This window comes from Phallusia mammillata, chromosome 2 (assembly GCF_965637545.1).
Source record: "Phallusia mammillata chromosome 2, kaPhaMamm4.hap1.1, whole genome shotgun sequence".
Classification (NCBI taxonomy): Eukaryota; Metazoa; Chordata; class Ascidiacea; order Phlebobranchia; family Ascidiidae; genus Phallusia; species Phallusia mammillata.
Window position 1 is genome coordinate 2,975,950 of NC_137253.1, and position 24,940 is coordinate 3,000,889.

Here is a 24,940-nt window from a genome sequence, read left to right on the forward strand (position 1 = left end):
TCGCACATAAGTGCACTAAACACATTGTTACGCATCAGTAATTTCATAAGTAATGTTATGCATCAGTGGTATCACGTGATCTGAAAAGAAACTGCAGTGGGTTTTAAGTTTTTGTTGGTCATGGAATGAAATGCATGAAAAACATGTTTTCAGGAACTGTCAGTCCACAAACGAAGCTACAACTGACCTTAATAAGATTTTAAAATCCAGTAAGGTAAGATTTTCGGTCTGATTGGGTAATTGTGTTGTGATGTCACAAGTTTTTACTGTATGATTGTGACGTCATACTTAAGTGCATACAAATATTAGAAGTTTATTTTTTTATGGGTGCGTCATTTTTCTGGGCACCGTGGCTTTGTCTCAAATATATTTTTTAAATAGAGTTATACTGAAGATGATCTAAACTGGAGGTTTCTAAAATCAGTGGTTACAACCATCTTAAGAAAATGGTGAAAAATAGTCGACTGTCATCTATACAGAATTTAAAAGTGATTAACAGAATGACATAAAACTAAGTTGTTAGTAGCAGGTATTTACATTGGGGTTGTGTATGAACTGACACACAAAAGCATGATAAAATATCTGCAAATAGACCAGTGCATCTGTGTTTAAAAGTTCACCACACATTTACCTAATTTTTCTTGTTTGTTGTACCTTATAGTTTCTACCATTGTTAAAATAAAAATTACAAAGTGTTAAAATATGCTTGTGACTAAAGCATTGCGTGGAGGTGGAGTTGATTATCATAAAATTTGATGTTGGGTCATTAAAGTTTTGAAGTGCTTGATCTTTCTTCTAAGATTAATATGTGTTTTATTTTGCTTTATACAGTGGTAAGATGAAGCACTTGATCCACAGCGATAAAAACAAATTGAAACACGAGAAATGATCTCAAGCAAATATCAATATAATAAGGTATCCCCACACCTGTACACCTCCAAACACTAAACAAAATACCTTTCCGTTTAAGATAAGCATATTGGATTCATTTAGGAAATGTATTTTTTAGCTTTAAAGGTTTGCGACCATTTAGTTATTTAATTACTTGTGTTTGTATGATAAAATTGTATTAAAAACTCACTCACACTCACTTCTAACCATGTTTATAGAAATTAACATCTATTTTTTACTCGCAAGATATTTGTCCTTTCACCCTCTTGTTCACCTCGTGCAGGGACCACCAAACTACTGACTGCGGGCTGTGAGGTCATTTCCTCTGCCTTGCAATTATATTTTTGGTTTGCTTAATGGCATTGATACCTTTGTAACATTACAAAGTAATCTACTTCTTGTGAAAGTTTTCCTGTCACGATATGTAGAATTGATATTACATAGTTTTATAGGATTATAGGATCACAATGCACAGGATTGATCCAAAGCCAATTCGTTACATCACAGACAAGCCTAAAAGTGTTAATTGTGTGCAAACAATTTTGTTTTGATTGTGATGTAATATACAAGCATTGCTCGTAAGATGAGACTAACTAGTTTAACAGTCGCTTAACGAGATTTCAAATTGGATCGGAGAAAGACCATATCTTGGTGACCACATAAAAATCGCTTTGTGGGCGAAATTATGAAAGGGGTGAAAACCATGTGGCCTGTGCGAGTCATTTTTAAACATATCGGGCTCACATTGAAAATATTTTGGTGACCCCTGACCTTGTGGGATTAATCCTAAATTTACTTTTTCAGGATCCATGGTTGAGATTGGTGACAAATGTGATTATATCCGAGCTTCTGACAATCAACATAGAGTTGCAGTTTACGTGTGGAAACTCGTTGGTTTGTGAAACTGCACAGATGGTTGTGTTAGTTCCGATGCAACTTATAAAGGTTTGTTGTTTCTTGATATTAACTAAAAATTGTCTTATTCCTAAACGGCAGTCCAAATAACAATGTTCATAACCACATTGGATTTTATGGCACATTTCGCCGAGATCTCGAGTGTGCACGAAGAATTTTCGGGTGTGCAAGTGTGCACGACGAAATTTTCAGGGTTGCATGAACCAGTTAAGTGTGCACCTCATCAAGAAAAAGCTAACCGATTTACAAATATTTAACAAAATCCCAAAATAGCCGTCGAATGCAATTACGCCACTGGTTAACTAATGTAAAACGAAAATTTTGAAGGCAAAATTTTTTTTAAAGAGAACAAACACACAAGGTGTCACAAACCTAAAAAGTCCCAAGTGTGCAATCAAACTTGCAAAAAAATAGTCGCGGGTGTGCAGCTGCCATACTATCCATACTGGGTTCAGAATACATCAGAAGTTTTGAAAACTAATATAAATACAATTGTAACCCAGTACATCTGGAGTTTTTTATTTATTTTCACACCAAAGCCTCATCACTTAAACAAATGCTTTTTGAGTTATTTATTAATTAAAAAAATGTCAAACCTGCAACTTTCTTACCAAAAACTCTCTTTTTTTAGATTTGATCTGGGAAAATGATGCTCTGCAAAATATCTCTTGAAATTTTTGAATTCTCATCAAATTTTTGAAAAGTAAGTTCTATTTTTACATTTGTACCAAAAAATCGTCACTAAAATACAGCAATTGTACACATAGATGAGAAAATGAAACATTAATTTTATTTACAGTAAAAAAGTGAACTTCTTTCACAATAATTCTGTCACTGACAAAACTTTTGTTGTTTTGTAACAAACGTAATCACTTGTTCAACTTTGCTTTGTTGTTTTGCAAATTCCTTTCACTTATTGCAATCTCTTCTCCTCTTTTTTCCTCATTTAAATCCTCCGCTGTTTTGTAAACTTCGATTGCTTTTGTAAAATATTCGACTGCTTCTTTGAATCGTAAAGTTTTACCGCAAACAGCACCAAGATTGTTCAACAAGTAACCGTAGATTGTATACTTTGAACTTTCGTTTCCGAACTTTGTTTCCATGAGTTCAAGTCCAAGTTTTATTGTTGTTTCGCTCGATTCCAAATCACCGATGTAATGTTGACTCCATTCAATCTTAAGCAAACACCAAACCTCCCATTTACATCGAATTTTTTCGTTTATTTGAAGGTCACGGATTTGCTGGATCATGTCACGCATCAGTGGGAGCACGTGATCGCGCACTATTTCTGTGTTTCTCGGCTTCGAAGATGAATCAGAATTTTCCATCAAAAGTTTGATTGTTTCTTTAATTCCCTCCGCACACACAACTACACTTCCCGCTACAGCGGCGTCGGGATTTTTCTTCACATAGAAATCTGCGGCAATGCTAAAAAACAAAATGGCTTCCAAATATTTGCCTTCATTTCTAAATTTTGTGGCTTTTTCTTCCAGGTTTTCTGCAGTGACCCCTGGTTGACCTGTGATTGACCTTGAAAGTTGTTGTTTTGTCGTTTTTGCTTCGTAATACTTTTTTGTTTTTAATAAATCAACATAATTTTGTGTGCGTTGATTGAATTCGTCAGTTTGATCTGCAGGGAAATAAAAAATAATGTTTTTATTTTAAGTTCCCTGAAAAAAAACAGCCTTTTATATTTTGACATCGGTTCATGTAAATCAAATGTTTTTTTAAAAAATAAATGTGTTTTTGAGTTTTAAGGAACAATTATTTTGGTAATTAATTTATTTTAATCATTAAAAAACGATTGCGTGTTAAAATTTAAATCTAAACGTACGCTGTTAGTCTGTGTGACGTAATAAATAGGTTGTGACGACACAATGCTAAGTAATGATATAGTTATATGTTAGTTTTTATTTTGCATTGTTTTGTTTTTCTCCAACCTGGTAACTAATTTGAAAGAAGATTAGTTTTCCGAACAAAATAAACTCATCAGTTTTTAACAACTTTAGCAGTTTAATCGGCTTTAGCATTGAATTCATCTTGGCCTGCGGAAAATTACAAAACGTCTGTTATGTAAATGAAACTGTTTGGAAACCACTGGCCTATAGGTATCTGAAAAAGTCAGTAGGGCTTACATAAGTGTCAATATAATGTTGGTTGGCCTTCACAAAATTAAACGTTCCTTATCCCTAAGCTAAACAAATAATGTGTACAAAAAAACTTTTTTTTTTGACACTTATACAAAAACGGATTTTGAACTTTACGCTTTGGTGGTCAGATTAAGTTCGCATTATTTCATCATCATAATAATAATGCATCACACTTTGAGGGTGAATAAAACAACAACAAAAAAATATATATTTTACAAAATATTAATATACTTTTTATTACACTAGAAAAACTGTTGGCTTACATGTAAGCCGGCTAAACTGTGCAATAGGCCATACCGAGTTTAAGCCACGACCCGTTTCTAGCCGGATTATTTTAAGCCACCTGGCTTACTACAAATATAACCTTTATTACTTCCGGTGGCTAACTGCAAGCCGGCTATGTTCATGTCACATTAAAACAATCCCTAACCACTCGTCCTAGACCTGCAGCGTTTCTTATTTTTCCATTGTACTTGTCTGTGTGCCTGCATACCTCCAGGATAATTACTTAACATTAGGCACTACTTCCGACCAGACATTACAACTGTAGATGACTCTTGGCTGAAAGTATTTGCTTCATACTTTGTACCAAAAGCCAAATACAGTTGTAATGTCTGGTCGGATGTAATGCTTAATGTTAAGTAATTATCCTGGAGGTATGCAGGCACACAGACAAGTACAATGGAAAAATAGGGATCACAGCTGGCAGGGCATTTTGTAATGGAATTCTACAAAGGTAACACACAGGCTTATGAAACAGCAAACAAGTAACACAACCCATATACATTATTGGTTTTAATATAGAACTGGTTCAGTTGCCACTGTGCAAGCCAATATCAAAGATATCACAAAAATGCAGGTCATGTCTGGTAAGTGGTAAGTAACAACTGCAAATTAGCATTATTAAGAAAGCAGTTGGGCTGCATGCACAAACACATTTGTGGGTTGTCAAGTCAAAATAGAAAAACACATGTGTGGGTTTTTAACGTAAAATACAAAACACATGTGTGGGTTTTTAACGTAAAATACAAAACACATGTGTCGGTTGCCAAGTTAAAATACAAAAACACCTATGTGGGTTGTTTTCAGTATATACAGGTTGGGGATAGTGGTCAACTGCAAATTGGCATTATTAAGAAAGCATTTGGGCTGCATGCACAAACACATTTGTGGGTTACCTAGTTAAAATACAAAAACACATGTGTGGGTTGTCAAGCTAAAATACAAAAACACATATTTGGGTTTTCAAGTCAAAATACAAAACACATGTGTGGGTTGTCAAGCTAAAATACAAAAACACATATTTGGGTTTTCAAGTCAAAATACAAAACACATGTGTGGGTTGCCAAGCTAAAATACAAAAACACATAACGTGGCAGTTGGCCACAGTGGTCTTGCAGTATATACAGGTTGGGAATAGTGGTCAAGCCATAGAAGGTCTATGGTCATGCAGGCGGTCAAATGGTATTTACATACACCCTTGGGCAAATATTATGTGGTCAGCTAATGTATAGACATGGGTTTGCATGAGCTTGGGAATTCAAGATTAAACAAATAAAACATGGCTATTAAACATGCAAAACACTCTGCTACAGATGCACTGGCAAGGCACAACACCTTCTTTTGCCTAATGATAAGGTAAGACAACATTTTCAGACGCCAGCAAATACAGTTGGTTTTGGCACAGCCACTAATGACTTCTACTTTAATGTGTACGAGAAGTTAAAATACAAATACACATGTGTGGGTCGTCAAGTTAAAATACAAAAACACATGTGTGGGTTTTCAAGTCAAAATACAAAACACATGTGTCGGTTGCCAAGTCAAAATACAAAAACACATGTGTGGGTTGTCAAGTCAAAATACAAAACACATGTGTCGGTTGTCAAGTCAAAATACAAAAACACATGTGTGGGTTGTCAAGCTAAAATACAAGTATGTGGGTTACCTAGTTAAAATACAAAAACACATGTGTGGGTTGTCAAGTCAAAATACAAAGACACATATGTGGGTTGTCAAGTCAAAATACAAAACACATGTGTCGGTTGCCAAGTCAAAATACAAAAACACATGTGTGGGTTGTCAAGTCAAAATACAAAACACATGTGTCGGTCGTCAAGCTAAAATACAAAAACACATATTTGGGTGTTCAAGTCAAAATACAAAACACATGTGTAGGTTGTCAAGTCAAAAAAACACATATGTGGGTTACCTAGTTAAAATACAAAAACACATGTGAGGGTTGACAAATCAACAAAACATTTGTGGGTCGCCAAGAAACACAAATCTCAAAAACATTAACTGGCACTTAACTTTATTCAGATACAAGTTTTGATAATTTTGCATGTTGAATGGATTTTCCGAATACAATGTGGTCAGCTAATGCATTATACATGGGTTTGCAAGAGCTTGGGTATTCAAGATTAAACAAATAAAACATGGCTATTAAACATGCAAAACACTCTGCTACAGATGCACTGGCAAGGCACAACACCTTTTTTTGCTCAATGACAACATATATGTCATTTGGCTTGGTAACATCTCCAGAGGCCAGCAAATATGGTTGGTTTTTGGCACGTCCACTAATGTCTCCCACTTCACTGTGTACAATTATAGTCTCGGCCTCTTTTTTTGAGAAAACTTCTGTCAACATCAAGTAAAAGGCTTCAAAGTCATGTAGGGGGTGAATTTTTGATTGAGCCTTAAACTTGTTAAGAAGGTGGTCAAGAAGTTTTTTCCAATCGTCAGCATGTAGTTAGTTTTTTTCAACAAACACTTCAATGCACTGTCAAAACATTGTTTTTTTAGGAGTTAAAATATCAATAACACCACATAAAATAACTTTTTGTGTTACAAATTTATATTTTTACTCAACTTTCTTGGCCCATGCAATAAAACTAAAACTAACATTGCTTTCTACCTTTTTGTAATTTTGAAATATCGGGTAGTTGTTAAAAAACTGCTGAATGGTGTGATCTTGCAGATACTTTTCTATATTAACTTTCTCTGGTGTTGAAGTTCCTGACAAACTTTGTGAATTTAATGTTTTTTTTATGTATTGAGAAACATTGTTGGCCCTCTTTCTTATTGCTGTTGACAAAGCTGCATGTGGGGCTTGGTCATTATCACAAGTCAACAGGGGGTATTCCTTGCAGAGGCCAATAGCAATCACAGTGCGTTCGGTCTGGGTCGGTCTTCCAATTCTGCAGTTAATTACTTCATAAATATTTCTTATCACAGCACAATATGCTGAATAATTTTTGGCAAAGTCCTTCTTAGACACTTTTTTCAAATATGATGAAAATTCTTCCTTTAATGGAAATGGATGAGGAATTTCCTTGGGATATGAATAAGGTTCACTTGCACTGTCCTTGGGGTTATTGCTATTCACACTTTTTTTTGAAAAATACTTTTCATAATGCCTTTTCCTTTTTCTGCCTCGTGGACTAAAAGATGCTTGTTTTTTCTCATTAGTTTGGTTAATAAAATGATCTTCATCACTAAGTGAAAAAGTCGAGTCTGATGAGTGTGAGTAAAAGCTTTCATTGAACAAACTATCTGAAGCCTGGTCTGAACTTTCCACTTCATCCTAAAAAGAATACATTTGCTTTCACTACAATAAAAATAAAATAAAAAATAGTACAGAGTTAGTAATAATTGTACAATTTACAAACTTACCGGTTCTTGCAACGAGTTAAAAAACACTTTTATTTGCCTCCTTGAACTGAAGCTTGCCTTTGCAAACTCTACTTTAATCTCTTCGTCAGTTAAAGGTAGGTCCTTTAGAGTTATTCCACTATCTATAAATAGTAAAAACAAGTTGACGAACAAACTTGAATTTGAACAAAAAAAGTACATATAAATTACCTTTTAGTTGGCGCAAACACTCTTCACTAAAACCAAAATTCTCAGCTTTGGATAACAACTCGTTGGTAATGACATTTCTGATATTTGTAACACACTTTTCTGATTTACTTATTTTGTTCTGGTATAACATACAAGTTAGAGTTAGCAATACTCCAGCAGTCGAAATACTACCCAAACCACAAACTTTCAGGTCACAAACACCACGTTTCGTGAAATTCGCTCTCAACACGAGGCAGATGACGCAACGTTGCGCAATACGTGCAGCCTGTTGATCCGGACCATCAGGGCGATAACTGTTTTTTTTCAAGAACAACCAATTTCTATTTAGATCTTAAAATTAACAATGTGTTTGAAGTTGGTTAAAAAGCTAAATTACCCCAAAACTATGTATATTAGGTAACTTTGATTCTGAACAACAAGGTTTCCTATGACTGCTTCACTGGACGGCAAAAGTACGTGTTCTTATTTCGATTGTTGTCTGCCACGTTTCGGGCTTGTGCAACTCTCCCATCCTAAAATTTGAAAAATGCCTTTCGATTGTCCGGTATGTGAAGGGTGTCAGTTCAGGGATTTAAGAACTTTTTTCCATCATTTGTCGCAGCACAAGGTTGCCCAGTTTCGTCGAAATTCAATTTTATGCCAAGTTGGTGGATGTCCGATTTTGTTTAAAACGCTGGCTGGCTACAAACTACATTGCGAGCGCAACCATTCTTTTTCTATGTTAGCTGTCTCGAGTGAAAATGAACACCTTAACAATTCTTCTAGTGAAGAAACTTGTTGCAGCAGTAGCAACATTGATTTAGAACCATATGTGGATGTAGAAACAAAAACAAACTGGAAATTAAATGCTGCAATATTTTTGTTGGGGTTTAAAGAAAAGAATAAATTGACAGAAGTAAAAGCATGGTATTTAAAAATATCACAATATTAGATTAATATAATTTTGCTCTTTTATAGAAGAGCATAGACAACTTGGCAAATGAACTAATGAGGTTCTTAAACGAGATGCAAATCACCATCACCAACTCACTTTCGGCAGAAATGCAACAGACAATTTCTGAAGACTTCTGCCCTTGCCTAAATGCGTTTCAAGATCTACAAACATCTTTTCAGAGAGAAAAGTACATGTCATGAAGTTTTATTATGTTTCAGTAAAAAAGACTGTACAAGTGTTATTGCAGCACACAAATTTTTATGATGTATTGTCACAATCTAATTGCCCAAAATCCCCTTTAACTGATTTTAAGGATGGTAAAGTGTGTCAAACTCATTCAATATTTTCAGCCCATACCACATGCTCTGCAAGTTATCCTCTATTATGATGATGCTCAGCTAAGTAATCCCCTTGGCAGCAAAACTATTGAAAACAAAATAGGTTTTTTTTACATTTCATTTGCCAACATTCCACACATATACCTTCTTGGAATGGCAAAAGTAGTTGATATTCTTGAAGTGGGATATGACACTGTTCTGAAACAGTTTTTTGATAAAATGAAAGAATTGTCTTGTGATGGATTTAGTTTTCAAAATGGCTCTTCCACTGTTAACATAAAAGGATCACTAGCATATCTGGTGGCTGATACACTTGCTGCACATCAGCTTTTGGGTTTCAAAGAGGGTGTTGGCTTTTCTAGAAAAAAATGTCGAAACTGCATGGCTGAGTACCATGACTTGCAAAATGTGTTTGTGGAAAAAGACTGTGTACTACGGTCCAAAAATGAGCATTTGAAACAATGTGCTGAAGTTGATCAAAACAAATCTGCATCAGTCAAATATGGCATAAACAGATTTTCTCAGTTTTATGCACTTCCACACTTTGACCCCTTTCTTTGTGTTCCCCAGAATGTTATGCATATCCTTCTTGAGGGTTGTCTTCCTTTTACTGTCAAGCACCTTCTTCTGCATTACTTAGCAACAAATGCCTTTACCTTGCCCATGCTAAATGAAAGAATTCAGAATTTTCCCTATGACATTTATGATACTCCAAACAAGCCTAGTGCGATCCGCCAAAACCATTTAACTGCAACTCTTCGCCAATCTGCTTCCCAAATGTGGCTGCTTGCAAGAATTTTACCTCTTCTTATTGGAGAATTTATTGATTTGCATGATGAACCTTGGGTATGCTTTTCTTTACTTTTGCAAATTACTGGTGTTGTCGCTTCAACAGTTATTAACCCTGATGATATGGATCACCTTCAACAAATTATTTGTTTTTACTTGCACCTCTTCAAAAAAGTTTTTAAAGATGTTTCTATGATTCCAAAGCAACATTATCTACTGCATATCCCTGCAAACATAAAAAATCTTGGTCCTCCTGTACTCTGCTGGTCAATGAGGTTTGAGGCAAAACACTCGTATTTTAAACGACTGTGCAGTGTTGCAAGCTTCAAAAATATTTGTCAACTACTGTGTAGAAGACACCAATGGCACTTTTGTATGTCTGTCATGGATAAAGCCCAACCATTGTTCAGTGATCAAATGCTTTTAGGACCAAAGCGAATCATTTCGCTGGATGACTTTTTCGAAGTCGAGCTGCAATTGTTAACCACAAACTGTGCTCAATATTTTTTTGTTTCCTGGCTAAAGTTAAATGGAGTTGTTTACAAAAAAGGAAGTTTTGTTGTTTTAAAATGCTGCAATAACTTACCATTATTTGGTGAAATAAGAAAGATAGTTTCATCTGATTCAATTTATTTTTTGGTAAGAGAGCTGGTTACTACTGGATTTAATAGTCTGACCAATACTTATGTAGTTGATGTAAAAAATACAACTGCAATTGGAATATATGCATCAACTGATCTTCTATTTTTTCATCCATTTTCTGTGTATTGTTGTAAAGGAATTTACCATGCAATTATAAAGCAGGACATAAGTGCATTACTATGAGTATATCATCTCCGATTGCATTGGTCTGTGTTTTACACACAATTATGAGCATATATGCAGTTATAATACATGTTACCGGTATATTTTCGTTGATATGTGCAGACAGTTGTTTTTCTATAGTATGCTAACTGTAATTACAAGTTGCCTTTTGGAGTAACTTGCTCAAAAAGTTACAGTCTTGTGGTTGTTTGTTTTATTTAAGTAAACTATTGAACAAACTGCCTTATGCCATTATAAGTCGGCTGGATTTATGTTTTTTTGGGAGCTTGTTAACAGCCAACCAAAAATCATTGCATTTGTGATTTCCAAAACAAGCCACTTTTGACTTATAACTTGCTGGCTTGTTTATATGTGACCATTTTTAAGCCAACTGAATTGATTTATTAATATTTAAGCCAGAACTTCTAGTTAATAGTCAATTAACTGCCTCAAATTTGGCCATAACTAAAATAAGCCATTTTTATGGCTCGCATAAAGCCAGTTCCTTTTTTGGCTTATTTTAGGCCAAAATGACTTAAAGCAAGCCACTTTGGCCTAAAATAGGCCAACATTTTTTCTAGTGTACGGGCACGTTACAACTTACAACTCTGTATCGATGTCCCAAATAATATGACATTTTGCTCTTTAATGAGTCAGATTTTTCTTTCAAATTTACCTCTTCTCATTCGAAAAAGGCTGTAATCGTTGTCGATCTCACACTTTCTAGCATGAAAACGCGATAAAGTATCGGGCAATGAAAATCCGTAAGGATATTTGCCAAAACTGCATTTCGTAAAACCTGTATAGCAACGACGGAAATTAAGTCATCAAACCAATTTGTAGAAGCTGACTGGATTCATACACGACAAATCAACACCGAAACAAGCAAAATGTCGTTGTCTTACCATTTCTTCAATCTCACAGCTTGGTACAAAGCAGTTTAGCTCCTCAGCCTCACATGCAAATTGCTCTGCACGCTTCTAGACAACAGGTCTCTAACACGCTGCCCGCGGTCTACAATTTTCTTTGGCCCGCAGCGTTATTAGCTACACTAGAAAAAATGTTGGCTTACATTATAAGCCAAAGCGGCTTGTCTTAAGCCAATTTGGCTTATAATACGTCAAAAAATACAATTGGCTAAATTTTAGCCTTGAAAATGGCTTATTTTAAGGTGGCCAGATCCAAGACACTTGATTGGCTCGAAACAAGCATTCTTGGCATAAAGACGTGTTGCTTAAATCTGTTGGCTTGAAATAAGTCGCAAACCAAAACAAGCCGGCTAACTGTTAGCTAAAATTGGCTTGTTTTGCCCATGACAGATTTAAGCCACTTGGTTGGCTAGAAATTAGTCAAACAATATTCTGCTTAAATTCGTTGGCTTGTAATGGGCCGTATTCCAAAAAGGCATCATTCAAGCATAAAAAACCGCCCGAATTTAGTCCCCGATGTATAGCTAAAGCTAATGATAAACACAAATATGTGGCATCAAATATTCTGTCTGAGTTTTTAAGGAATACAGACCATCGTTGATTTTTTTCGCATGCAAATCATCGGCATTAACCCGTATAATAGTATAATTTTTTTGAACCTAAGAAAAATACCACAGAAAAATGTTTTATTTTAGTTTGCATCAGAATCACCATTTTTAAAAATCTACTTTTAATCGTGTTGGTCCGGATTTACAATTATCGGGGTATTGCGCAACGTTGCGTCATCTGCCTCGTGCTGATGGCTGTTTTAAGTTCGCAGTTTGTTCGTGTTTTTGATGGAGTTAGGGTTTGTTAATATTTTGGAAAAAAGTCATAATAAGTATAAATAGATTTTGACAAAGTAATGTGTATGTTAAAAAATAAAAATGGAATTGGCCAGAAGCGGAACGTGGTTGCGAAAGCTGGGAATTCAGTGAAGACTGTTTGCGTCAACTAAAAGGTAAATTTTTCATGCAGGCTTTGAGAAGAATGAACATATTTTTAGCCAGTTGTTTTGTTATTTGTAGGATGTGGATTAACTGCAAAGGACCGACTTGTATGATGAATATAAAAGTGAGTTTGCAAAGGTGGCTTTCTGTTTGAGAAGAAAGTGTTTTGACACATGCATTTTTCTGGTATGTATGTTTATTTAACCTAGTTGTTCTGTGATACATATCTAGGATAACGGTAATTGGTGATTCTGTTCATTTTTTAGATTTATTGGAGATTATGTCCAAATATTACAGTCTATACAGCTCCAAATTGAAACACAAATATTATCAATTAATTCTAGCGTGTCCCTTGTCATTGTGAAAATATTCAGTCACAATCTTCCAACTTTACTTTTTAATAAAAAACTGAAACTGTCATTTGTTTTATTTTAAACACAGGAAAAAAGAGAAGCAAAAGAAATTTTCTTAAGAGAAAGTGTTTTGACATGGAAAGTCCTTTGTATGGATTGTAGAACTTTTGTACAGTTGCTTTATATCACATGTTTTATTTGGAATACCCATTTTTATGCATATCCCTGTATGTTGCCCAGCTTAGTACATCACATAATGTTTAGTAAACTACAAATGCAGGTGATTTACTCAATTTGTCATAAGCGTCTGATATGCCATTTTTTGTGTGCACATCCTCCACCAATTCTTACACATATAACCAAATTTTGTTGTTGTTTTCATGTATACCATTGTTTCAACATGTCATTTTCATTTCACCTTTTTATTACTACACAAGGTTTCAGAGTTGTCATGAATTGTAATGTACTTTAACAATTACATTAAGATCTGTGATTACCAGCATTATTTTAAATAAAACAAAAACAACGTTCTTGCTTATGTCAGTGTTTGCTTGTATGTTACATCGAGCCTGTATATAAGTCACTATTAATTTCAACTTTGTGTATGTCACCTTTACACAATCCCATAACCATTCACCATGGCTGTCATGTTTTGATTTTTATGTTGAATCTGTCCACATGTTTGCATATCTTTAACTTTATCACTTCTTTTTGAGCACAACCCAAACCATTACACTTTATATATATGGTTGACCCTTGGTTCAAAGCTTGAAGCACAAATCACAACTGATTTCATTTCAGTTGTGTATTTTTGCAAGTAGACAACCAAGTACCAACTAAAGATAAAGAGTAATGTTTGGGTTTGGTCCTAAAAGAAGTGTTTAAGACAAACAAACCTAAAACCACAATTTAATTGAACATAATGTGTCAAAACATCCGCTATCTGTGGTTTCACCTAGGTTGAATTGTGTGCCATAAGTCAAATTAACTTACAAGATTGAAATTCTTTGTCCAGATAGTATTAAATTATTTCTAAAGTAATAACTAACACCAACGATTTTGTGACAAACTGCCCTTTTACTATGTGAAATATTTTGAGGTGTTGGTTGTCGCTACACAAGTATTGGCTTTCCAGCAAACTGGTAGCGGACGCTTACGGCTTACACTTCATTGCCCACCTTAGAAAAATAACGTTTTTGCTCGTCTTGACATGTGGAATCATCGACTTCTTGAGGGAAAAAGTGGGGTCCCCAATTATAACGGTTTAAGGCTTAAATAGGGGTAACATGATTAAAACTCAATTTCTATTCGACCTCTGTGATAAACGAGTTATTGTGGAATACAAATTGCTCGCGAACAAAAAAGTTCCCCACCCTGGCATTATTTAACAGAAGTTAAAGGTTCAATGCAAAAATTTATAACAAACGTTACCGGCATAACTACGCAATGTAACGGTTCAATGTATCTCATACCTGGTTGTTGCTGGTTGCTAGAGGTGGGGATTTCCCCTTGTTGGATAGAAGTTTGTTCTGCCTCATGTGCACCCTCTGTTGGTTCGGTTGATCGTTCCTCGGTGTTGTTTAAAGTGAAAGGCACTAAAATATAAGTGGTTTCACAAATGTACATTAATTTATCCTACAGTCGTGTTTAGTTATTCTATCAACGTGACAAAGACACAGAAACATTTTGTTACAAACTGTCCAGTTACCGAGTGTAATTATGGACAAACAACTATTTGTGAGCTTAATTTATTGGCTACTTTTTAACGACTTGAATTTGTTTTCACAAAATGATTTGCAGCTTAGCAATGTGTGATATGACGTAATATTTTGCCAAACTGTTGAAATACGATTTTTAACTATAGGGTGAATACGAAAACTTTTTTATATTACTATGTCAGATGCAAAAACCGGCTTTTTATTGCAGAACTGGTTGAGGCTTAAGTATGATAACGAAAAATCGTGATTTGAGAAGTCAAGCGCTAAATGTCAAGCACGATTTGCAATCATTTTGTGCATAATGTGATTAGTTTACCTGTTGGTGGTTGTGGTGATTTTCTGTTCAAACGTGAGATAAACTTTCGTACCGTCGTAAACAGTCCTTTGGAACCACGTCTGGTGGGATCTAAACAAAATCAAATTTATTTTTGATTTTGTAATTGTTCTTTGAAAAAGGGTGAAAACTTTCAACAATGTAACTTAGGTATACGATTTGTTATACGATTGATAGAAGTTACAACCAATCAATGCATGTTATACCCAGTTGCTGCGGTCTGCTGCTGGTGGAAGTCTCCCCTTGTTGAGGAAATGACTGTACATGCTCTTTTGCGCCATCTGCTGGTTCGGTTGATCGTTCCTCGGTGTCACCTGATGTGGAGGGCACTAAAATATTGGTGGTTTACTACTAGACACTTTTATACTGTATTGTTTCGTTTTGTAACAGAAGAATATTACTTATAAACATAGGTTATTTGCTAACGAAGTGCCGGATTGATTTTGTTTGAGTTGTCAAATATTAACTTTCCACTAAAATATAGTGCGTAAGACTCCACATATTAAACAGTTGCAAGTGCAGTTGAGAGTTGGCTGCGTAAGCTTCAAAACAGCGAAAAGGCCAACCTACGCTGACGGGTTACTGTATGTTTAAAAACGTTTACAAATTATAAAGGCGAGTTAAAGTTCGGTAAGCCCTGGAATAAAACCAATAGATATAAATCGACTAGTTTATGTTGTTGCTATTTTCTCGTCTAATCTACTTTCAGCAAAACATTAAAGTTTGAAATTTTCATCAGAAATGGAATAATGCTGTAGGAAGATTCGTCGCACTTAAAAATTGATAAGGGCCTCGTTTATCCTGTTGAAAGGCTTTGTAGTTTATAAAAGTAAGAAAATCAAATAGTTGTCAAGTTGTGTTATATCAAAATGTCAATCAGGCGACGATACGAAAACTGTACACCAACATTCTACTCGTTTGGAAATTATTCGTTTTCTCATGAACGCTTTCGTTCATTTCTATCCATACATCTCTTACACTTACCTGTATTTTTCACTTCCTTGATTTCCAATATCTGGGTATAAAATTATATATTACAACAAAAGTTTTCCCACATCTTTTTTTAAGTTCACTTTATAAGTAAGCATTAAGTTACATGCAATGGAACAAATGTAATCTAACCGGTGTCCACGACTGACCTTAAAACACTTCACACTGCGCTATCTGGTTTAACCCCTAAAAAAGTCCACAGCTTTATAGGATTGAACGAAAATATTTAATAAACAGCAATATTTATAAGGACACGGTGAAGCTTTCTTCCTACAGAAGCAATCAGGCTTTTTAACAGAATTTGAAACTATAGGACCCAATGTAAATGGCACAGTTAATAAACTTCCAAACAAGATTACAGTTTTAAGATAAAAAGCCCGTTGTAGGTTTCCAATCTACAATCCAACATACGGATTTAACTTTAGTAAATTACTTGCCTTTTTCGTTTCTCCTTGAGCTGATTCTTCAGCTTTTTGAGATGCTGCTGATGTTGTTGGTGAGTCAAGTTCCTCAAGTGTGGTCGCGAAGTTTGTTGGGAAAACTCCTTCCTTTCCGTTGCATCGACCCCTGGCCCAACCTTCCTCCTCCTGTGTAATTGCAAGCAGCAAAATTTTGGCACAAAAGCTTTATAACCTATCTAAAGTTTATTTATTACCAATTTCCCCAAGAAATTTGAGGGCCATATTCATGATACTGGTAAACATTTTTTGATTAACATTCTTTCGAATACTTGACCAATCACTTGACTGGTAAAAAAGACATACAATGTTGCATCAATCTGAAATGATTGTTCCCCCATAGTGTAACCGTTTTGTAGAAACTGGTCTTGTGGACTCATTAATCGCTTTATTACAAAACAGGTGTAACGTTGTACATTACAACATGGTATTTCACATTTTTCTTTGTTTATTGTTTATTTTTTTAGTGAAAATAACATTGGGATCCAATAAATACAAAACCATAGGTACCCACATCATTATACACGTCGATTATGTCACCAACTTTCAATTGTAGTTCGTCGAAGATTTCAGGTTCGTAGGCAAAAGTAACTTCCATTCGTCGTAACACCTCCACATCTGCTCACAATAAAGACGAATATTTTTAAGTCGATTTGCCATTAAACGATAAACGAAAAGTGCGTTGTTTAAATATATTCCAAGTAAAACAAAATAGTTTAACAAAAAATGTTTTTTTGGAAGACAGATTTTTCACGAATTCCACTTTAACATCTCGATCAATAGCAAATGGCAAGACCAAATTTTTAAATTATAATTTTTGTTTGTAGAGTTTTGAATCATAATGAGGATATTGATTGTGGAACCATGTGCAGCCAATATCTAGTGGACATGAACAATCTTCTATGGGCCAAACGGGTTGGGGCACCAACAATTGTGGAAAACGATGGCAAAACAAACTGACTTCGGAGGTAAAAACCTTTTTTAGAAAATTTAATTTTTTGGTCTTTTTTTGAATATTAGCTCATGATAAACGTTAAAGTTTGTTACTACGCAATAAGACATGATGTTAAGTTGAGTTTTATCATAAACAATAATACACAGGTGGTTAGATTGTAGAGCCCCGCGACTGGTTCCTCCATCGAGCCCCCTGACCCCTTTCAGTCGTGTGATTCCCACTCTGCGCCACATTCACTTTCCTGTGAGCCTGTCACATAACACCTCATAATACAGTGTAGATACAATGCATAATGCCACTATCCACTAACTGTACCCGACACTTTTTAGCGCCATGTAACGTGTTAACTGGAGATGTACCGAATATTCGGTTTGTCGAATTTATTCAACCGAATCGGCTACTTTTGCAAAGATTCGGTTTCGGCCGAATAATTTTTTGCGATTCGTCCGAAACCGAGTCTTTTACGAACACCCATTTAAAGCGTTAACGCTTTTCTTCTGCTTAGTACCTACTAAAATCCCGTCAATCATTATATTTTTAACACAATATCGCTTTTCCTACTGCAACAGCAATGCATTGTCGGGCTGCAAATATTGTTTAAGGCACTGTCAAACCCCACAGAACTAAAATGAGGACGAAACATTAATTGCCTGGTAAATAACTTATGTTTTCATGTCAAACGCGTAGGGCACGACTTTATCTGTGATTGGTTTACCTGTAGGTTGCTGTGGTGATGAGCTGCTGGAAGTAGGACGGTTTTCTGTAGGTAACCTTCCAATGTGTTTTCCTTATGTTACCTTTTCAGCGCTACATCTTTATTTATTTCTCTCAATTGCAGATTTTCACGTAATATTGTCTTATTTGATTTATTTCACTGTTCGTTCTAGTTGCGTGCTTTGTTTCGCATTACCTCGCTGGATTTTTTGCATAAATAGTTGTCGCTCTCGGATGTGCCCAGTAACCTTCATAAATTGTTTTGGCCTATGATTGGTCAACCTCCGGTCGGCAGACAGCAGTGTTTTGAGGGACGTTTAGTAAAAGGTCGATTTGCTATATCGATTTGACTTTACGTCGTGGTTATTTTTTATATATAGAGTATATTTAACTTGATACAATGTTGTACGTATTAGCCTATGGAAAAGTTAGGAAGAATCGCAGGGCTTCGTTTACAGAATTGGAAGGGGGCATAGAATATATTAGATTAGCAGGTTCTTTAAAGCGTTTTTGGTCCAGGTAACATGTGCATCTCATATCCTGGTACTTCTAACACAATGGACCAGAAAAACTTTTTTAGGAAAGTAATCACTATCACCTGTTTGAATGTTCGCGATTTACTTCATTTATTATTTTTTGGATCTCTGGACTCTTTGTGGAATAATATGAACCAACTGAACTTCACAAGTTCAGCGGTAAGCCCGTCAAATATCGAAACAAGCACTGTTGCCTGCAAGTCCAAGAACGACTTTGTCGTGGGTTCGAGTCCCATCAGAGCCCTTGCCATTTGGAATGATCAGCTGATTTGGTATACCGCGTTTAAAAGACTGATCCTAGTGATTTAGTTATAACTACGCCGTTATCACTGATCTGAATAAACGCTTGAGGGTTGATCCCAGTTACGAAATTACGTGCATCCTAACTGCTTAGCTGTCAGGTTGTTGCTTAATTAAAGCTAAGTTTATTGATGTTACGAGAAATAACTTTAAACCGGCTCAGGCATAATCGCGGTCGTTCACACACATTTGCGTTAGTCAGGTCATAAACTTCAAAACAAGCACACAAGTCCCAATTATTTGATTCTACGTGTCCATGATTGGTTACCTGCAGATTGCTGTGGTGATATGCTGTTGAAACGGGCGATCAGCTTTTGTTCGGACGGGTTGGATTTTTCGTCATCGTTTCTAATGGCGTCTGAACAAACAAATGGGTGAAATGTGTTTTTTTTTCTCACTGCCTATAAGTATTCTTGGTAACAATACGTTTATCAATAACTAGAAGTTCCTACGAGCCAACGTATCTCATACCCGATTGCTGTTCATTGCTGCTAGTTGGAGTTTCTTCTTGTTCATAAGAAGGCAATTGTTTGTTTTTCTGTGAGGTGCCGGCTGATGCTAATGACAATAAATCATTGTTGGTTAAGTATTGGTGCTATTGTGTTACCTACAATGATTTTTGTTTTCGCCTATACATATTTTAATAAATATATAACTTATTTTCGGACCTATTTCCTCGTAAAGTTATACGAGTTGCCGCTAAACCAATATTGACTTTCCACCATACTGGCAACGTATGTTTGCTGTCGTTTAAGGCGGTGATTTTCAAAGTTTAACACAAATGGCAGAAATAGCTTTTCTTTCATAAAAGTAATTCTCCGCTATCACCAGTTTGAATGTTTCTTTGTGATTTACATCATTTATTTTTGTGTAACAAACAGATTCGTCGTGAAATATTAAAAATATAATTGCGTGGGTCCGTTATCAATTGGTTGAGTGTGACCTTGATTTTAATATGCGCCAAGTGTTTCGCGACTTGAAGTAGGTAAAACAAAAACTGGTAAATTTATAACGATTTCCTAAATTATCGGAATTTCCATTATCGTTTTGTCCACCCCATACCTAGTTGCTGCGGTTTCCTGGATGTAGGAGTTTCCCCTTGTTGAGAAGAAGATGGTGACCGATCCACTTGTGCTTCATATATCGGTTTAATTGTCTTTTTTATTGCCGCACTCGGTGTAGAGGAACCTGAAAGTTGATTGCTCATAGATATCTTTATTTAGTGAAGACATTTGCATTGCTTTCCGAGAGAAATAAAACCAAGATTTATTTGAAACATCGTCTGTGCACCGAGTGAAATTGTTTGGTTGCCAAAAGACGAATATTGACTTTACAACAAACTGGCAGAGGGCTGTTACGGCTTTACATTGACCTTTTTTAAATCTCAAAAGTTTTAAAAAGCGATCGAACAAACAGCAATGTTACGACCAATAAAACAAAGTTTAATCAATGAAGAATAGTTTTGATTGATCAGATCGGAAATGGAAGACCTGCGGACATTTAGCTCTAAAAGTGCGCTCTGTATAGTTTTGCCGTTGTAAGAACCAAACCTTGGGATTACATTACACAAAATTGTTAGTGCGGCCTCGCGAGTAGTCAGGTGGCTTCATAAACTGAGCATCTCACCCTAGTTCTAGTACGGCAGGCCTGCACAACATACGGCCCGCGAAAGCTTTTAGTGCGGCCCGCAAGAAGATTTTAAAATACTTTGCATGGAACCAAAAAAACGTTATGCCGCCATGCATTCGATGTTGTGTAATAATAACGTATTGGACTTCTAAATGAGTGTTTTATTCATTACGAAACAATCCCATCTTTGTTTCACACGCAAGGCTTGGTTATAGCGTTTAGTATCTATAGTAGAGCCTAGTCCAATCTTATGTGCGCGGGCAAGCAGGCTATTTTAGGATTGTCCAGAATGGCTGAAACACTTAAAGAAAGATTGAAAGTAAGGTCAGAGTGTTTAATTCGGAATGGACGAGCAAAAACATATTTGCAGTGGTGAAGACAAAAATAATGTGTCTTGTTTGTCGAAACAAACTTTCGCTGTATTAAACTTTAATAAAAACAAGCAGCGGTCTTCATTTGCTGATGGACATTTGGAGGATATTCTAAAAATTTCAAGTTCCAGCCTCGTGCCTGATTACGACGCGCTTGTTGACAACAAAAGATGCAACATCTCTCATTGAATTTTGGTTATTATACAAATTGTGTTCTTTGGGTTGTTGTTGATGCTTAAGAAAATTTATTCGTTCATGTGATATTGTTTGTCGGCAAAGAAAGAAAGCTTTTCAGATTTCAAATTTTGCCTGGGTTATAGCACTTATATCCAACTTCAATGGAGTTATTATAGACTTATACGGGGACATTTAAAATACGTAATTAGCATGCGGCCCGCGACACATTTATGTGTTCCGTTGTGGCCCTTGCGTTGTTTTGAGTTGTGCAGGCCTGTAGTACGGGGATGCTGTAGGTTTTATACAAAAAAAACAATTGACATCGTTAAATCCCACCAGTTTTTTTTACTTTGGGAGGATTTTTTTACCTTGCTGAGAAGAAGGCAACTCTTGTACGCCCTCCGCTGTTTCGCTTAACCGTCCTTCGGTTCCACCCGATGTGAAGGGCACTGAAATATAGATGGGTGATATGACAAAACGACTTAATACCTTTAGATTTTTTTATGTTACTGTGTAACTTCTGAACCGCCAAGGAATATAACAGATCACATTGTCACATTATCTCTCAACTTAATTGTTTTGACTACCAGTTCCAAAGCGTCTCGGGCAAGGAAATCTGCTTCTGCTCGGGGTTACTTCTTATCATAATAAATTTATATGTATTGACCGATTAATTTACCGTGAAAATTTCCGGACCGGGGTGAAAAATAGTGAAGAGGGACGCGTTGACTTTCGCTGACTTGCGGTTGCTCGTCCAAATTCATTTTAGTCAGAGTCGTCAAAACTTGAGAAAGTAGCTTGGTGGTTTGTTGCTTATCCAAACGCGTTTTCAATTCTTCTTTTATTTCAGTCATTGTAGGACGTTTTGTGGGATCTTGATCCCAGCATCGCTTCATCAGTAGTTGGAGTTGCTCTGCGATTTCTTTGTCTTCACCGACCAAAGTTTGTATCCAATCCTGTATTTCCTGGCAGTCTGGTCTTTTTCCTTTCTTGATTTCCTCTAATAACTCTCTTCGCTCTTCCTGAGTCAGACGTGGATAAGGAGCTTTACGATTTAGTGCCCAATGGATGATCATTGAAAATGCGTAAACATCATGTTGCTTCCTAGGCTTCATGGTGAGGTCCTTCAGTTTTTCCGGAGCGGTGTAGTAGGGAGTAAATTGGGGTTTTTCTTTCTTGGTTCGTGCCAAAGGATTCACATTTGCCGAAATACTATAGGTTGCCAGTTCGGCCCCGCCAAAATCGATTATTTTGCAATGGAGCTCTTTAGAAAACATAACATTTTCGGGTTTTAAGTCCTGATGAATTAAACGTTTGTCAGGTAAATTGTGACAGAAAGCCATTGCTGATGCTATTTCGTATAAAATGCGAACGCGCACAGCAAGGCCCAGTTCTTTTGATGTATCCTGAAGTAGCTCTTTGAGATTCCCGCCTTTGTAATATTCCATTACAATTCCTATTGCAAACGACCACTTGACATAGCCAAAAACCCGAACGACATTTTCATGATCTGCTTTCTGCAAGTGTTCCATTTCTTCTTTGATTCTAAAAAGAGAGTTTTTTTTCAGCTGCATGTTACGTTTTGTGCATGTAATAACGCAGAGCAAAGATCTCGTTAGGACAGGTGAGGTGGTATGTCCCCTCAACAAAATGATTGAAAACAATTTATCAAACGTCACACAACCCGCATTCCTCGCTTTTTAATCTTCGGTTTTTAGCAATGATTAAAAATGTCGCATCTCGCACCACACATCAGGAAATCAAGCAGGCCAACCAAGATTAGCAGTCACGATGGCTGGCGCGCTTTGCTGTTTAATTTGTCTGAGATTGCGCAGTAGTTTGTCATTATCGTGTAGTCCATGGAATTAATGCCTCTGGATGAAGCTTTTGAGGTATAACTAGTTTTGTAAGTCCACACATATACCAGGTAAATTCGGATCTAATAAACTGTCAGTCGATGCAACTTTTCTTTGAACCAGTCATGGTCTAAAATGTTATCATAAACCCGAAAAAAATAAGGCTGAACCAGCAAATGGGCACAATATATAAAATTAGCAAATGTTTTCAAAATTGCCATTTTCAAAAATTTACTTATGATTTGTTACCTCACTATCATATTTTACAAATTGTTGTGACGCCATCAACACAAAATTACTCTTAAATATGTTAAAATACGTCCCTTCCATATTTGCGATAGATTTGCACCGCTCTATATAACAAATCGTATAATTTACGTTTTTTCAAGCCGCGCCTTTTCTTGGGTTCCACCAGATACTTCAAACACTTTGATAGCTACTTCTTGCTTTAACCCATTGTGATATCCGAATATAACATCCCCGAAACCTCCTGAACCGGCCACGAACTTGCCAAGGTTACAAGTGATGTCACTACAGTCCAGTTCTCGTAGCTGTGACACAAAAAGTGTAAATCCCTGATGTCCAACGTATATTTTTTTGAGTTCCAACCAAGCCATACAACTAACTTAACCAATGTTATTCAAAACTTTGTTCAACCCGTTTACAAACGAAACTTTTAGATTCAAATTCCGTCGGGCTTTAGTAATTTAAAACGGAGTTATTTACTTTGCAAGGTTTGTTTTCAAAACACTATTAGGGTTGGTCTGATGTTTCATAATAACAATAAAATCAACCTAAAAACCCAGTTTATCATGCTAAATTCCTTCCTTTAACCCTGCCCAAGACGCAATAGCAATTTAAAAAACTGCGCTCTTTTCGCCATCTATCAGTATCCAAGAAACTTTTTGTGGTGTGAGTTTCTGTGTTAGTAGATCCACCCAAAAGAGGAAGGAATGAAAATACTTGAGGATTGAAGTAAAAATTTAAAACAAATTTAATTAAAATCTCGGCATGCTAATTTGAAACTACACTTTTTCATACGGTGGAAAAATAAAGCCTGTTTAGTGTAATGAACAAACAAACAAAAGAAAAACAATTGTAGATGTTGCTTACCTCTTTTGGCGAAGTCATGTTTCAGACAGTTTAAAAAAAAAATTTTAGCAAAGAATGAATCTAACTGCAGAAGCTCTTGCTGCATAAAAACAAATTGATGCTTTTTATGTGTTTATTGATAGCCTCGCCCTACAAGTGGGGTATGCAGTCGCAACACCAGTGCCAATAAATATCATACTTAAAGATTCTTTAACAAATAAGCATCAATATTCTATTGTTGCTATGAAATATTACCCTTGTCGAATATACGTGTAAGATCTCCAACTTTCGATACATTTTTTTGGCTACATATAGGTTCCAACGGGGACCAAACAATGTATCGCACCAGCAAATTTGTTTTGTTACTTTTTGACTCTGACAGCCACACATTTATCTTGTCACTGACTGAAACAAGTTTCTGCATCTCCGACTCCAATCCTTCGCAATACACGTTTCTCAAGTGACAATTTTTTTGAATAGCAAGTAAATTCTGATGACCAAAACGCTTTCTTTTCTATTTCACGGCTTTCATTTATTCAAACTAGATCGCAACTACATGTGACTGTTTAAACCAAAATAACTCATATAAATAAAATGCGATTTATTGACTGCACTCGGAAAAGATAAAAGGTGCTTTTACACTTACGTACCGAGACCGCCGCGTTATTAGTTGTCACCAGACCATACAAGGGTTAGGTTTAAAGCAAAAAAACGCCTCTTCGAAAACAGCGATTGTGTTTGCGTTGAAACTCGGTTTTGTTTCTTGTTTTATTGTTTTTTTTTCTGTGGAAATACCATTGTTTCGACAGCTTCTACTCCAATATGGGACAACAGGCAATACATATACATTT

General features: G+C 35.9%; 2 protein-coding genes and 2 long non-coding RNA genes across 6 annotated transcripts; 1 reads left to right on the forward strand and 3 right to left on the reverse strand.

The window, feature by feature from the left end:
- The first annotated feature begins 38 nt into the window (after positions 1-38).
- Positions 39-3,409, forward strand: LOC145215024 (uncharacterized). 3 transcript variants are annotated; one of them, XR_013857181.1, is made up of 6 exons: positions 39-214; positions 382-518; positions 832-915; positions 1,696-1,836; positions 2,438-2,509; positions 3,036-3,409. It is a non-coding gene; the product is annotated as an uncharacterized LOC145215024 (long non-coding RNA). The 3 variants fall into 3 exon arrangements; XR_013857180.1 differs by lacking the exon at positions 382-518 and having other exon boundaries at positions 40-214; XR_013857179.1 differs by lacking the exons at positions 382-518; positions 832-915.
- On the reverse strand, positions 2,575-3,134 carry LOC145215023 (uncharacterized). Its single transcript, XM_080083677.1, has one exon. The coding sequence runs from the start codon at positions 3,132-3,134 to the stop codon at positions 2,676-2,678; it is 459 nt and encodes a 152-aa protein (XP_079939803.1). The 3' UTR covers positions 2,575-2,675.
- Positions 3,375-24,128, reverse strand: LOC145212098 (receptor-interacting serine/threonine-protein kinase 4-like). The gene is made up of 13 exons (XM_080080115.1): positions 24,111-24,128; positions 23,376-23,548; positions 21,821-22,686; positions 21,510-21,590; positions 20,027-20,152; positions 19,436-19,522; positions 19,233-19,322; positions 18,130-18,174; positions 16,974-17,077; positions 16,439-16,585; positions 15,218-15,340; positions 14,994-15,083; positions 3,375-3,436 (listed from the first exon to the last, which is right to left on the reverse strand). Exons 1-12 carry the CDS (start codon positions 24,126-24,128, stop codon positions 15,021-15,023), a joined length of 1,923 nt encoding a protein of 640 aa, XP_079936241.1. The 3' UTR covers positions 3,375-3,436; positions 14,994-15,020.
- Positions 4,739-8,101, reverse strand: LOC145215057 (uncharacterized). The gene is made up of 3 exons (XR_013857197.1): positions 7,824-8,101; positions 7,635-7,756; positions 4,739-6,741 (listed from the first exon to the last, which is right to left on the reverse strand). It is a non-coding gene; the product is annotated as an uncharacterized LOC145215057 (long non-coding RNA).
- Positions 24,129-24,940: the final 812 nt, after the last annotated feature.

What these genes read in the sequence shown, in the direction of transcription:
- LOC145215023 (XM_080083677.1), bottom strand. Translation starts at nt 3,134, where the DNA reads ATGGAAAATTCTGATTCATCTTCGAAGCCGAGAAACACAGAAATAGTG.
- LOC145212098 (XM_080080115.1), bottom strand. An exon ending in CAGGAAACCGCAGCAACTAG is followed by an intron (nt 19,523 to 20,026) that starts GTATGGGGTGGA and finishes TATTGTCATTAG; the next exon opens with CATCAGCCGGCACCTCACAG. An exon ending in TAATCGACGTGTATAATGAT is followed by an intron (nt 16,586 to 16,973) that starts GTGGGTACCTAT and finishes ATTACACAGGAG; the next exon opens with GAGGAAGGTTGGGCCAGGGG.